This window comes from Aquarana catesbeiana, linkage group LG03 (genome assembly GCF_042186555.1).
Source record: "Aquarana catesbeiana isolate 2022-GZ linkage group LG03, ASM4218655v1, whole genome shotgun sequence".
Taxonomy (NCBI): domain Eukaryota; kingdom Metazoa; phylum Chordata; class Amphibia; order Anura; family Ranidae; genus Aquarana; species Aquarana catesbeiana.
The window spans coordinates 688334397-688349751 of NC_133326.1; the positions used below are offsets into that span (position 1 = coordinate 688334397).

The following is a 15355-nucleotide window of genomic DNA, read 5'->3' on the forward strand; positions in this document are numbered from 1 at the left end:
AGGGGTTACCACACTTTTCCGGCAGCTCAGTTTTGCAGGCGAAAATTTTTTGTAGTTTTTCAAACAAAAATCATGACATGTCCCAGATCCAATGGATCACCTAAGCCTACAGGTACTTCTTACCCTGGAAATGCCATTGCCTCCCTCCTTCATGCCGGCCGCGTCTGTCGTGTCCCCTTCAGCGGCATTTCCCGGGTTTCTCCATGTGTTCAGTGAAGAGGGGAGGGGCCTCCCCTCTCCACTGAACACAAGGGGAGCAGTCCTCACGGTGGCAGCGGGCGGCCATCTTCTTGTATCCCGCCGGCTGTTTTTGCTAAAACATTCCCCCGATTTTCACGGGACAGAAAAGCAAAATCCGGGAATTTAAACGGACGAGCTCCGATCGGGACGAGGGTCCCAAAATTGGGCTTGTCCAGGGAAAATCGGGACTGTTGGCAAGTATGCACAGGGATGCTGGGCACCCCTCATAATGGGCACAGCAGGTGTACAGACTTGGGAACTCAGTACAGGGATGGTGGGAAACTGACATTCTGCTCCTTAACAGCGAGGTGTGAGGTTGCTGGTTCCTTTGCTCCTGTGCTTCCAGAGACCAGGGGCTAGAGTTGCTCCTCTTCCCCAGGAGTGATGCTGGATCCTGGGGAGGACCCTGGTGGAGGCCCCCTGGATAGGCCTCAGCCTGTGAAAGACACTGGGTCTGGCCCAAGGAAAGATGAGTCCCTGTCTGCCTTTAGACGGAGGGTTGTTGAAACACTGAAGCGGACTGAGAAGGAAGAGGAGAAATTGGTAGCTTTGAAAAATGAATTTAAAAAGAAAAAACAGATTTGTGCCAAAGTGTTCAGCAAGAAAAGACCGGTTCTGAGGCCTGAGTTGAAAGATCTGGAACAAGCTCTGCAGAAACAGAAATAACTGGTCAGTTCTCTGAAGGAGAATAGTGGAGCATTTAAAGAAAAATATAAGAATGAAGAAAGATTCAGCCAAATGAGAAGAGGAGCCGCTTCCTGCATGGAGGGTGAGGAGACCAGTGAGGAGATGCAGGCACAGACAGCAGAGAGTGAGAAAGTGGGTCCGGAGGATGATGAGGAGAAGATGGACACCGTTCCTAGCCCTGTGGAAGAAAGACCTGTGGAGAGAGCAGGTGCAGGTACAGTGTGTTTGCAGGATGGTATGAACTTTAATGACAGTGTGCTTGCTGAGGGTTGTAGTGCTGCAGGCAGTCAGCCCAGACCCATAGACAATACACAGCATGCAATAACATTTGCTAATAACTGTCAGCTTCAGTCTGTAGAGAGGTCCATGGACAATACAGAGACTTTGCCTGGACCAGGCACAGCGGCTGTTCCCGTGAATGGTGGAGGAGATGCTGGGTGCAGTAGTGCTACAACTTTCCAGGAGTCTGCAGCAGCCATGACTGTGATTGATCCCAGAAAAGAAACTGTGTGTTCAGAGCAGGGGGAGGGGGAGAGTCCTGCCTCTGCTAATCAGAAGACTGCTGTCCCAGCTGATTCAGACTCTCTGCCTGCAGGTTTGAATGTATCTAAGGACAAGACTGCAAATGCTGCTGGTGTAAAAAAAATTATGATGGTGTTGCTGCTACAGGATCTGAGAGGGGGCAGCAAGCAGGGAAGGAGCATGAAAATGGTTTATCTTCCTCCCTGTTTAAAGGAGAAATGTTGTTCAGTTAAAATGGGAAGGCGGTGGAATCCCCCCACATAGGAGGGCAGTGGTGGATAAAATCCTGCAGATGGGGGTTCCTATGAGTATGATTTGTCCTTTATCCATCCGGAGTCTTTGGACATATTTTGGGAGAAGAATGAGCATGTGTGTAGGGGCCTGCCTGACTGGAAAGGGCTCATCCCCAAGCTTGTTTCACGCCAACCCCTCATTAAAATGGTGACAATTCTTGTCAGTAATGTGTCCATACCGCAAAGGGGATTTAACTGTTTGGTTGAGGAGGTATGGAGACGTCCTAGGCCCCCTAAAAAAGATTGTAGATGATCGGGGAATATGGACGGAGGGGTGGTCTGTGCAGCTAAAATTAAAGGTCGTTGACAATGTCGTCCAGCATCTGCCATCCTCAGATTTCCTGGGGAGGGACAGGCTGACCATTTTCTATCCAGGCCAGCCAAAGCTCTGCAATAAGTGTGGTGATAAAGGGCATCTTGCATCCTCCTGTCCAGTGATGAAGTGCTCTCTGTGTCAGGGTATAGGACATTTGGCGAAGGACTGTAATATCATCAGGTGCAATCTGTGCAATGCGGTTGGACATCCTTACAGTCAGTGTCCTGAGGCAATGCACAACAAGCCTGAGCTCATGAGAGAGTTCTTCCGCCTGGACATGGAGGATGCTCAGAGCTCAGCAGCTGGGGTGCCTGTGAGTTCATCTGAGTCTGTGCCAATACCTAATGTGTCTCCCCAGTCTGTGGTGCCCCAGTCTGTGCCAATACCTAATGTGTCTGTTCGTTTACCTAGTGTGCCCGTGTCTTCTGTAGGTAAGGTATCAGTTGCCGAAAATGTGTCCAATCCTTCTGTGTCTTCTAAAATTGCAGAGGCAGCAAGAGGTGCTGAGGCAGGTGCGTTAGGTGTGGTTCCAATCCCCCTCCCCCGACGCTGCAGGGTTTCTATTGAGGATCGTGGGGTGCAGAGGAGTGGGGAAAATGGTGGAGAGGTTGGCCTGGTGGTAGGTAAGGGAAGGGGGAGTTGGGGGGAGGGGGGTGAAGGGGAGGATAGGTGTGGGGAGGCTGTTGAGTCTGGTTTGTCGAAGGATGATATGAAGTGGTTGGAGGATAGGAGGAGGAGGGGCAAAAGAAGGAAAAAAAGAGGTTCAGTTACCTTAAATCCTAAAGTTTTGCCTTTGGAAAATAAGTTTAAGGTCCTGTCTGATGATGATGATGATGATGAGTGGGACTCGTTCAGTTCAGCATCCTCTATGGAGGATGAGTGCCAGGGTGCAATGAAGCACACTGGTTCTCCAGGAAGAGGGAGTAGTCAGGCAAGAAACGGCTGCTTCAACTACCCTAATGGCAGTTCCCACTCCATTAAAAGTGGCAGCCATTAATGTTGCCAGCTTAAAATCAGTAAGTGCTCGTCAAATGGCCTTATTTTTGCTCAGCGAGTTTGATGCTGACATTTTGTTTTTGCAAGAAACCCATCTGAGTAGTCTGGCCGATATACATCTGGCAAAGAAGGAGTGGAGACGTGGTCCCTCATTTTGGTCTCTTGCGGCCGAGCCTTACAGCGGGGTTGCAGTCCTTTTTTCTGGTATGGTAACGTGCCAGCGGGTAATTGAGGTAGAGATAGGGAGATGCATGGTCTTAGACGTCTCTGTGAGGGGGCAGGACTTGCGCCTGATTAACATCTATGGCCCCCAGATGAAGTGGGACAGGAAATGCCTCTTTACAAAGATTAAGCCTTTTCTTTTTACGGCCCAGCAGGTTATCTTTGGAGGTGATTTCAACACCATTACTAGGTCTAAAGACAGGAGAGGTTTCAGAGATAAGCTGGGCTATGACACCCTTTTTCTTAATGCGATAGTTAGGGAAGCAGGTCTGGTAGATGCGCACATTAAGCGCTGCCCAGACAGCACGGGGTTCACTTTTCAGCGAGGTAATAGTCAGAGTAGGATAGATAGGTTTTTTTAAAGGGAGACTCCGCTTTTTTGGCACCTGTGTGTCGGGCAGTAGAGTTTTCTGATCACTGTATTCTATCTGTGACTCTGAATGCCCCAGACATGCCACCTAGGGGGAGGGGTATCTGGAGATTGTATTCGGCCCTCCTGGAAGACGAAACAGTAAGACAATCCCTTGAGGGTTTTTTTCAAGCGCATGTAACGATCCTAGACTTTTGCAACAGCAAGTCAGAATGGTGGGAGCTTGTTAAACAGTGGACTATTGGGCTTTTCAAGGCCATAGGAAGAAAGAAGCAGCAAGATAAGTATATCACCTACTAGCGTTTGCGGAGAAAACTTGACCGCCTTGTTTCGAATGGAGGAGATTCTGGGGCGATCTCTGAGGTGAAGCTCCTCCTTAGGAGACATCAATATGACCGGTACGCCTCTTTGGTTCAGGAGAGGGATTATGGGAAATACCATTCGCCTGACCCTTACCAGAACTGTAAACAAAGCGATAGCAGTTAAGACGGTCAATGGCCTGAGCGACAGTACAGGCTCTCTGACGAAGTCTAAGTCAGGGATCCTGGAGGTTGTCAGGTCATACTATGCCAATCTCCTGGGAGGAAGGAACCTTGATCGGACAAGGATGTTGGGTTTTTTGGACTCTACACCAGGACTGGAAAGTAATGTTCCTTTGATGAATTTGACAGATGAAATCACTGCAGATGAGGTAATCCAAGCTATTGATAAACTAGCCATCAAGAAAACGCCAGGGCCAGATGGTTTGACATCCGAATTTTGTAAATGTTTTTAGACGATCCTGGCTCCCTACCTTGCGGAGTGTTTAATGGCTGTTTGAATGAGGGTTCTCTCCCTCCCTCCATGAGGCAATCTGCAGTGATCCTTCTGTCAAAGGGTAAAGATCCTTCGATGATTGGGAATTGGCATCCCATTAGCCTTCTTAATGTCGATAGAAAGATACTGGCAAAGATTTTCTTCTGGCGATTATCACCAGTTGCAGGCAGTTTGTTATCCTGCCACCAGCACTGTTCGGTCCAAACTAGAAGCACTTTCTCAGCTGTGTTAGCTGTCCGGGAGGCCTTGGAGCGTTGTAGGGCTGCTGGTTGGGGTAAATTTTTGCTGACATTGGATCAGGCTAAGGCCTTTGATCGGGTTAATCATGAGTACTTGTGGCTCCTTCTTGACAAATATGGCCTGGAGGGGGGGTTTTATTGATTGGCTCAAGATTTTGTACAAAGGGGCTGAAATCTTTCCTCTGGTTAATGGTTGGGTCGGGCAGCCCTTTGCGGTCGGCTCGGGTGTGCGTCAGGGGTGTCTGCTATATGTGTTTGCAATCGACTCCTTCATTAGAAGGCTAGAGAGTGGACCTTTGTGTGGGGTACCTTTGGGGTACCTTTGGGCATCGCTGGTGAGCCTCCTTTGAAGGTTGTGGCCTATGCTGATGATGTTTCTGTTTTTATCTCTTGGACTGCAGAGGCGTAGGAGGTGGTCTCAGTGATAAGGCAGTATGTAGGGGCATCAGGTTCAAAGGTCAACCGGGACAAGTGTGAAGCTTTCTGGATGGGCGTGGAAGGTGAGAGCTTTGTTCTCCCGGATGACTTCCCAGAGCCCCAACAAAAAATTAGAGTTCTAGGCATTGATTTCAGCCCAGGTGACTATGGTCATGCAAATTGGGTGAACAGGCTGGAGAATGCCGATGTCAAGGTGGCAAGCTGGAAGGGTTGGCAGCTTTCCTTGAGGGAAAAGGTTGATCTGATCAAGACATACCTGATTCCGATTTTTCTGTATGTCAGTTTTGTTTGCGTTTTGCCAGTTTCTCTCTATACCAGGGTCTATAGTTGTTTCTTCCAGCTGTTATGGGGAAACAAAATAAACCTTGTCAAAAGGAATGTGACTTACCTTCCTAGGCGGGAGGGTGGTCTAGGGATGATCAACCCTGTAGTCTTTTTCTCTCTGATGTTTGTGAAGTACAATCTTGGTAACATGTTGGCAGAGAGACCGCCTGGGTGGGTTGGTATTTTCCAGTCCTGGTTTAGGCCCTTTCTGTGAGACTGGGAAAATGGTGGGCCAGTGAAAAGCCTGAGGGTCAAGCATGATAAGCTCCCGGCTTATGTTGCCCCGTGTTTGAAAATGTTTCGGCAGTGGCAAGTAACAGCAGGAGAAGTCAGATCTCTTCCAAGGAAACTCCTTGAGAAGCGGATCATGAGCTCTGCTTTTTGCGAGCCACTGGCCTTGAGGGATTACCCAAGCCTTGTTTTGGGGGTGGGTTTGCGATTGATTAATTTGGAGAGAATCCAAATGAAGTTTAGGGATCAGGCTTGGCTTGCCTTTCATGGAAAACTATATGTGAAGGGCAACTTGAAGTTTCTTTCCATGAGTGATCGGGGCTGCCCGAGAGTGGAGTGTGGAGGAGTGGTGGAGTCAATGGATCACTTTCTACTTCAATGCCCTTTTAATATAGAGGTGTACAAGAGGGTGGGGAGGGCTCTGAGTATACCCTTCCTCCCCCATATGAGTTATGCAGAGTGGGTGTATGGGGCATTCCAGACTCGTCGGGATTATGATTTGGAAACACTTTTTTTAGTTAGTCTAGTAGTCCATTATTTCACGTGGAGTGCAAGGTGTCAGGTATCCTTACGGAATAAAATCCTCCCTGTTGAAAGTGGTGGTGCAGGACATTCTGGGTGAGGTTGGGAAGATTCAGGGTTTTGAGAAAGGCAGGCGGCAGCAGGAGGCTTGGATAAGGGCGTGGAGGAATATCAGGACTCTAGCTGCTGCCTGTTGATCTCGGGGTGTGCAGCTTTTCTTTGTATTCTTGATTCACTCCCCTAGATTTTCAAGATCAAATATATATTTTTGATAAAAGGCTACATGCATGGTGACGGTGATGTTCCTTAGTCTGGCTCTCCCGTAGGGATTGTGTTATGCGCATTTTGGTTTGCACCGTTTATTATGTTCTTGTTTTGTATAATCATATTCAATTACTTTGTAAATATGTTTTACTTATTTATTATGGTTTTATTGTATATAAGTTGTTGTTTGTAAGATTTTTCAATAAACAAAATTAACTCCCATGATGGGCACAACAGGTGTTCAGACCTGGGAACTCAGCACTGGGATGATGGGAACCCCTCATAATGGGCACAGCAGGTATACAGACCTGGGAATTCAGCAAAGAGATGATGGCAACCCCTCATAATGCCTCTCTAGCATCTATCAAACGCTGAAATATCACATTTTGGGGGAACGTAAGAGCTGTTCTATCAAAGAGACCAACATTTTATTATAGAAATTATAGAAAAATATAAGATGCCTGTGGTTGCTCCAGACCCCCAGAGTTCACTGTAACTGGAACATCAGTTTTCAGGTAGATTAATTTACAAATAGATAAAATAGGAGACACATTCACAAAAAATAATGATCTATAAAAGCAAAACACAGAAACAGGAAAAATAAAGAAAAAAAAAATATTACCAAAATAATAACTTTATAACACATTTCTTTATTTACTTTCAGGTGGAAGAAGTGATATTAAAGGATAAAGGTAAGAGAATGGAATGAATAGAGAGTATTATAGAGCTTCCTGTCCTTTGTGCTGGTTGTTTCACAATAATGCTGTGATTGGCCCTCAGCTATCACATGGCATCTGGGCCAATCACATCACCCTGTACCATGTGATAACTGAGGGCAAATCACAGCATCACAATAATAAGCACAGCTGTTATGAAACTCATTGTGATCATGTGATCGCATAGCGACCATGTGATACCCTAGCTGCTAAAAGTGGTTGGGTACCGGAAGCCGCAATCTGCTGTGTCCATGTAGGTGATCCAGCCTACACGTACCACCCACCAGCAGTAGCTGTAGTGTGGGCAGGCGGGAACTGGTAAAGATGTATTATTGATTACAGAGCCACAATGCTTTGTGTTTATCTTCCTGGAGTCCACCTTTAAATCTGAGTTCAGGGGGGCAGAGATAGCTGCCGTTGTAGATGGCTGCTGTTTAGCCGAGCTTCGGGGGCCACCGTCTATTGTGGAGAGCTTTGCAGCAATGTGGGGAAGCATTATCTACACCATCTGTGCCCATTTGGGATCCAGCACCTTCAGGCACAACATAGGGAAGAGAAAGATGAGAGAGGGGCCGAGGAAGCTGAGATTTCTTCCTCTCGGCTGACTCTCTCTCAGCCCAAGATGGTGGCAGCCATTTTCTGGCCTCCACAGGCAGTGGATCACCAAGCAGAGGGAAAGGAGGAGACGGCCATCCAAGTGGGTCACAGAGAGGATCTGCCCGCTCATCCTCCGGCAGCACACCTCTGTCAAGCCCTATAAAGAACAAGCCGAATCATGCCCTCGATCGTCCTGGAGCAGGTGAGCACATGGCAGAGGAGTTTAATTCCAGGGATGACACAAGGGAGCTGTTGGAGATTCTGGAGGAATTTCCAACTTGAGGTCAGCCAATAATGGACACTATTTGAAAGATATGCTGATATCTTTAAAGGGCTCATTACACAGAGACATGGTCTCCTTTATGGCACAAGTGAAAGCTGAGGTCTCGGAACTGGGGGACCGAGTGCATCATAGTGAGAACAAAATGGAGTAGGCCTCAGGACACAATGAGCTAGTTGATGCCCATAATGAAAAATGATGAGGAAATGACAGCTCTTAAGATTAAACTGACAGGTCTTGAGGACAGATCTTGCAGGAATAATGTGAAATTCAGAGGGATCTCTGAAACAGTGTTATCTGCAGATCTTGGCCGGTCTATACAACAGATGATTGCTACTCTTCTCCTGCATATCCCAGAGAAAGAATTGGTGTTCGACCATGCTCATAGGCTCCCAAAACCAGCCTGCTTGCCTGATAATGTGCCTCAGGATGTTATTGCAAAAATACATTTTTTCCACATCAAAGATGATTTTAAGCAATTCGCTAGACCCAACTCGCCATTGCCTGATCCTTACGCCCATCTCCAGCTATTTACAGATCTGTCCCAATACACAATAATGGAGCGCAAACGAATGCAATGTGTAGCAAAGATCCTGCGCAACCATCATATCGTATATATAGATGGGGCTTCCCTGCCAAGTTGCTTATCACAAAAGATGGCTGCCCCGTAGCGGAAGGCCTCCTCCTTGCTAGGATTTGGGGCCTACTTCCACCTGAAGATGAACCCTTCCACTCAAAGCATTCCCCCTCCAGAGTGAGTCGTGATTGAGAAACTGCCGATGATGCAAATGTAATATAGCCTTCGGGCCTTCTTCTTCCTTCATGAAGCAGATATAGTCAATTGCAAAGGGTTATCTGCTCTCCGCATGGAGTTTGGCCTTTGAAAGTTCCCAGCCCACAACTGTTGGATCCAGCATATGCTGCTCTGTGAAATATTTCACTCCCTTTTATTGGTTGCTTTTTCAATTTTTTGTTTTATGTGTTTTTCTTTATTGTCCTTTTCCAAGAACACCGGATTATCCTCCTTTTCGTTACAGGGTTATGAGTGCATTTCTATCCATTTAACATTTTTCTGCATCCTCAACTATTTTGTGACCCAAGGAGTTTGCCTACATCAAGCCAACTTCCAGGTGCTGCAACGTATCCTTTCTACCACCTTTGGCCCTTTGACACAGTGGGAGCTGTGATCAGCAACCAGTGTACACCTCATGGTGCTTAAAATTGTATCACTCAACGCCCATGGGCTCAACAGCCCCTATAAACGCAGGGCATTATGGATGGAAGCAAAAAAGTTAAAAAGAGACGTTCTTTGTATTCAAGAATCACACGTCCTGAAGGTCAATCCTCCTAAATGTTCTAATAAGGACTACCCTCACATGATGATGGCTAATGCTCCTGAGAAGAAAAGAGCAATTTTTATAGCTGTTAAAAATTCAGTAGCATTTGTAAGACATAACTCTGCTGAGGACCCTCAGGCTCGATATCTGACCTTAGTGTATAGTCTCAACACCATCTACACCATAGTGAACTCATATGCACCAAACACGGGTCAAGCCCATTTTCGACGAAAACTGTTAAAAAAAGTTAAACAAATGAAACAAGTGCATGTGCTATGGTGTGGAGACTTTAATTCTCTCCTCAACCCCACTTTGCATACCACTGCTTTTAAATCATCTTACAACCGCCATTTGTACTACTTCATGCACGAAGCCGGTCTGGAGATGCCTTAACCCCACTGAAAAGGACTTTACCTTTTTTCGTCAGCACATAAATCTTTTGCAAGAATTGACTATTGCCTAATGGACCTTCATCTGCTACATAAAGTATCTTGTGCCGCCATTCACTCTATAACAAGGTTGGACCATGCTCCTGTCTCTGTTACGTTGAGAGAGGATCATGCTACATAGTTACATAGTAGGTGAGGTTGAAAAAAGACACAAGTCCATCAAGTCCAACCTATGTGTGTGATTATGTGTCAGTATTACATTACATATCCCTGTATATTGCGGTCATTCAGGTGATTATCTAATAGTTCCTTGAAGCTATCAATGCTCCCCGCTGAGACCACCGCCTGTGGAAGGGAATTCCACATCCTTGCCGCTCTTACAGTAAAGAACCCTCTACGTAGTTTAAGGTTAAACCTCTTTTCTTCTAATTGTAATGAGTGGCCACGAGTCTTATTAAACTCCCTTCTGCGAAAAAGTTTTATCCCTATTGTGGGGTCACCAGTACAGTATTTGTAAATTTAAATCATATCCCCTCTCAAGCGTCTCTTCTCCAGAGAGAATAAGTTCAGTGCCGCAACCTTTCCTCATAACTAAGATCCTCCAGACCCTTTATTAGCTTTGTTGCCCTTCTTTGTACTCGCTCCATTTCCAGTACGTCCCTCCTGAGGACTGGTGCCCAGAACTGGACAGCATACTCCAGGTGCGGGCGGACCAGAGTCTTGTAGAGCGGGAGAATTATCGTTTTATCTCTGCAGTTGATCCCCCTTTTAATGCATGCCAATATTCTGTTTGCTTTATTAGCAGCAGCTTGGCATTGCATGCCATTGCTGAGCCTATCATCCACTAGGACCCCCAGGTCCTTTTCCATCCTAGATTCCCCCAGAGGTTCTCCCCCCAGTGTATAGATTGCATTCATATTTTTGCCACCCAAATGCATTATTTTACATTTTTCTACATTGAACCTCATTTGCCATGTAGTCGCCCACCCCATTAATTTGTTCAGGTCTTTTTGCAAGATTTCCACATCCTGCGGAGAAGTTATTGCCCTGCTTAGCTTAGTATCGTCTGCAAATACAGAGATTGAACTGTTTATCCCATCCTCCAGGTCGTTTATGAACAAATTAAATAGGATTGGTCCCAGCACAGAACCCTGGGGAACCCCACTACCCACCCCTGACCATTCTGAGTACTCCCCATTTATCACCACCCTCTGAACACGCCCTTGTAGCCAGTTTTCAATCCATGTACTCACCCTATGGTCCATGCCAACGCACCTTATTTTGTACAGTAAACGTTTATGGGGAACTGTGTCAAATGCTTTTGCAAAATCCAGATACACCACGTCTACGGGCCTTCCTTTATCTAGATGGCAACTCACCTCCTCATAGAAGGTTAATAGATTGGTTTGGCAAGAACGATTCTTCATGAATCCATGCTGATTACTGCTAATGATATCATTCTTATTACTAAAATCTTGTATATAGTCCCTTATCATCCCCTCCAAGAGTTTACATACTATTGATGTTAGGCTAACTGGTCTGTAATTCCCAGGGATGTTTTTTGGGCCCTTTTTAAATATTGGTGCTACATTGGCTTTTCTCCAATCAGCTGGTACCATTCCAGTCAATAGACTGTCTGTAAAAATTAGGAACAACGGTCTGGCAATCACCTGACTGAGTTCCCTAAGTACCCTCGGATGCAAGCCATCTGGTCCCGGTGATTTATTAATGTTAAGTTTCTCAAGTCTAATTTTAATTCCGTCCTCTGTTAACCATGTAGGTGCTTCCTGTGTTGTGTCATGAGGATAAACACTGCAGTTTTGGTTACTGAAGCCCCCCGATTCACTCGTGAAGACTGAGGAGAAGAATAAATTCAATACCTTCGCCATCTCCCCATCCTTTGTAACCAGATGTCCTTCCTCATTCTTTATGGGGCCAATATGGTCTGTCCTCCCTTTTTTACTGTTTACATACTTAAAGAATTTCTTGGGATTTTTTTTGCTCTCCTCCGCTATGTGTCTTTCATGTTCTATCTTAGCCATCCTAATTGCACCCTTACATTTCTTATTGCATTCTTTATAAATTCTGAATGCTGTGGATGATCCCTCAACCTTGTATTTTTTGAAGGCCTTCTCCTTTGCTTTTATATGCATTTTTACATTGGAGTTAAGCCATCCAGGATGTTTGTTCGCTCTTTTAAATTTATTACCCAATGGGATACATTGGCTAATGCCCTTATTTAATATGCTCTTAAAGCAAACCCATCTCTCCTCCGTATTCTTTGTTCCTAATATTTTATCCCAATTTATGTCTTTTAGCAAGGTTTGTAGTTTAGGGAAGTTGGCTCTTTTGAAATTCAGTGTCTTTGTGTTCCCTTCATATCTCCTATTTGTGTGATTTATACTGAAACTAATTGACCTGTGATCGCTGTTACCTAAATTGCCCCGTATTTCCACATCTGTTATCAGGTCTGTATTGTTGGTAATCAGTAGATCTAGTAATGTTTTATTTCTAGTTGGTGCGTCTACCATCTGACCCATAAAATTGTCCTGCAAGACACTAAGGAACTGGCGAGCCTTAAATGAATGCGCGGTTCCCTCCGCCCAGTCTATGTCTGGATAATTAAAATCCCCCATTATGATAACACTTCCCATCCTTGCTGCTAATCCAATTTGTTTCTCCACTCCCTCCCTCAGGTTAGGGGGCCTATAGCATACTCCCAGTATTATTTTCCCCTTAGCTTCATCCCTTTGGAGCTCTACCCATAAAGATTCCACCTCCTCCCTAGCCCCCTCAGTGATGTCATCTCTCACATTCACTTGTACTTTATTCTTGATATATAGGCATACCCCTCCCCCTTTTTTACCCTCTCTGTCCTTGCGGTATAGGGTATACCCTTGAATGTTTGCCAGCCAATCATGAGAGCTGTTGAACCAGGTCTCTGAAATTCCCACAAAATGCTGTTCGACCATTTACTATGTGGAGCAACAACACATTTCTCCTGTCTCAAAAAAGAGTATAAACTTAAACCTTAAATACAAGAATACTTTCAGCTTAATTCTACTCCTGATTCTAATGTGTTTTATGTTTGGTGTTGGGCCAGAGAGAAGAGGCAGAGGACGCAGGCTGTAAATTCCTTACTGGGTAAAATTAAAACATTAGAGTCCCTAACCAAGACTTCTATTACTACAAAAAAATGTCACTGACCTTCTTAGGTGTAGACAGGAACTCCGCCTTTTATTGATATCTAACCATGAGAAAGTCTTGAAAAAAGTTAAAGCAAAATTTTATTTCCAAAGTAATAAAGCTGACAAACTCCTCACAGGTCACTTTAAAAAGAGACAAGCGAGATCAAATTTACCCTTCATACATAATCCTATAGATGGCACTAAAGTTTACCACCCGAAAGAAATCGCAAATGCTTTCCAAAAATATTATTTCTCACTTTACAATCTAAAAGATGATAGGGACACTCCCCAATTCTCTAAGGACTATATTTCTTCATATTTAAAAGCCATTTCTCGGCAAATGACGCTCATTCCATACGTTACAGATGGAATTTGAACTCCCTGCCTCTATGCTGTTTTATTATTTCCAACTCCAACATGCTGTCAAGACCCAACTGGGAACCGACGCATGGACTCAGAGTCTAATGCCGCGTACACACGAGCGGACTTTCCGGCAGACTTGGTCCGGCGGACCGGACTCTGTCAGATAATTCGATCGTGTGTGGGCTCCAGGGGACTTTTTTTCCCAAAAGTGCGACGTACCTCGAAATGAGACATGTTTCAAATCCTTCCAACGGACTCGAGTCCCGTTGAAAAATCCGCTCGTCTGTATGCTAGTCCGATGGACAAAAATCGACGCTAGGGCAGCTATTGGCTACTGGCTATCAACTTCCTTATTTTAGTCCGGTCGTACGTCATCACGTACGAATCTGTCGGACTTTGGTTGATCATGTGTAGGCAAGTCCATTCATTCGAAAGTCAGTCGGAAAGTCCGTCAAAAAGTCTGCCGGACCTAGTCCGTCGAAAAGTCCGCCCGTGTGTATGCGGCATAACACCCATTTTCAACTATATGAGGGAAGTAACCTCATACAAAGGCTTTATATCATGCAGCTATTTCATGCTGCTCAAAAAATTCATCCCTGACAGTACTACAGGGGTCATATCCAAGTGGGAAAATGACATTGGGGCTTTTGAGGAGGACCAGTGGGAGGAGGCACTTGCCGCAGTTTCCCCGGTGTTCCCTAAATGTGGCTCAAAGGCTGTCCCAGCTATATTTACTCTTGCGTGTCCATTACACGCCAGCTAGACCGGCGAGAATGGGTGTGCAAGACGATCCTGCCTGTACAAGATGCATGAGAGACCACAGTGATCTGATCCATATGTTATGGCTGTGCCCAAAATTGCATATCTATTGGCAGTATGTGATAAGAACTATTAACCGAGTATTTCAGGTCTGTCTCAAGGAAAACCCTAAACTATGCTTGCTGGGAATTATTGGAGATTCCCCAGAGAGGGAACCCTCTAGACTAGCGGTAGCTAGGGCCCTTTTCCAGGCTAGGAAAATAATTCTGAGACGTTGGAAGTCAACGGAACCCCCCACAGTGAAAGAATGGCTGAATCAAATGGGAGATACTATCAGGTTGGAAAAATACATTTATCAGCACAGGGGCAGTGTGAACAATTCAATAAAATTTGGGGGCCTTAGCTGGAGGTTCCTGGTCTAGCTCCAGCTGATCTAATTATAGTAGGTCTACTATTGTAGAAGGGATACGATAGTCACTGGAACGTGTTCCCCACCCGGGATCGTCCTCCTTCACAGAAATCCACTGTTTGATTAGTCTTGTGTTTGAGCTAAATAGTATGCGGTTGTAATTAGTGTTTGTGATTTAGTGCTACGTACCAAGGGTTGCAAACTTATGCCTGATATGTATATGATCTTGCAAACTGTGCTGTGTCTGATTTATTGCTGTTTTTCAATAAAATTCTTATTGATTTAAAAAAAAAGCCATTCCTCTTCCTTGCAAAGACAGCAAAGTTTTTAATTCATGAAACGCCCCTATCTCTACAGCCGAAAAGGCGAAAGTCCTTAAAAACATGGCTAATAACAAATCTCCGGGAGAGGATGGATGGATGACGCCGATTATTCATTAAATGTGACTAATTGGACTTCCTCCACCCAAACTCGCTCATCCATGTCTTTATGGACCTTGTATGGTGCACTGGTGCGCAGTTATGTTGGAACAGGAAGGGGCCATCCCCAAACTGTTCCCACAAAGTTGGGAGCATGAAATTGTCCAAAATGTCTTGGTATGCTGATGTCTTAAGAGTTCCCTTCACTGGAACTAAGGGGCCAAGCCCAACCCCTGATAAACATCCCCACACCATAATCCCCCCTCCACCAAATGATTTTGACTAGTGCACAATGCAAGGTCCATAATGACATGGATGAGCGAGTTTGACTGGCCTGCACAAAGTCCTGACCTCAACCCAAGAGAAAACCTTTGGGATGAATTAGAGCAGAGTCTACAAGCAAGGCCTTCTCGTCCAA

The 15355-nt window shown here is 45.4% G+C and overlaps 1 protein-coding gene across 1 annotated transcript in view; it reads left to right on the forward strand.

Annotated features, from left to right (window-relative positions):
• LOC141134156 (uncharacterized) overlaps nucleotides 1-15355 on the forward strand; it is a 54093-nt gene that overhangs the window by 19773 nt on the left and 18965 nt on the right. The window contains exon 4 of the mRNA XM_073623741.1: nucleotides 7145-7172. Within this exon, the coding sequence (XP_073479842.1) occupies nucleotides 7145-7172 (28 nt within the window). The remainder of the gene's footprint in view (nucleotides 1-7144; nucleotides 7173-15355) is intronic.